General features: G+C 76.4%; 1 protein-coding gene across 1 annotated transcript in view; it reads right to left on the bottom strand.

The window, feature by feature from the left end:
• TDRP (testis development related protein) overlaps positions 1 to 254 on the bottom strand; it is a 48,573-nt gene that overhangs the window by 47,676 nt on the left and 643 nt on the right. The window contains exon 2 of the mRNA XM_010834982.1: positions 28 to 136. Within this exon, the coding sequence (XP_010833284.1) occupies positions 28 to 136 (109 nt within the window). The remainder of the gene's footprint in view (positions 1 to 27; positions 137 to 254) is intronic.

Here is a 254-nt window from a genome sequence, read left to right as displayed (position 1 = left end):
GGTGCCCTCCTCCAGTCCAGGCCTCGCCGGTGAGCCCAGCCCAGCCCGGCGCGCGGCCCCGGACTCGGCGCTGGACTGATGGGCCCGGGCCGGGGCCAGGGCCGCGTCCACTCGGCAGACAGTTCCCCCCGCGCCGCTGGAAGGCCACGGCCCGAGGTTCCCACCTCCGGGAACTGCGCCCGCCATCCCAAACCCGCGCGAGGGGCGGCGGGGCGCTGGGTTCAGTCATTCGTAACGTGGCAGGAGGGGCGGTC

Source organism: Bison bison, unplaced genomic scaffold (genome assembly GCF_000754665.1).
Source record: "Bison bison bison isolate TAMUID 2011002044 unplaced genomic scaffold, Bison_UMD1.0 scf7180017864037, whole genome shotgun sequence".
Classification (NCBI taxonomy): domain Eukaryota; kingdom Metazoa; phylum Chordata; class Mammalia; order Artiodactyla; family Bovidae; genus Bison; species Bison bison.
The sequence above is the reverse complement of the archived record's forward strand: the minus strand, read 5'-3'. Positions and strand labels throughout refer to the sequence as shown.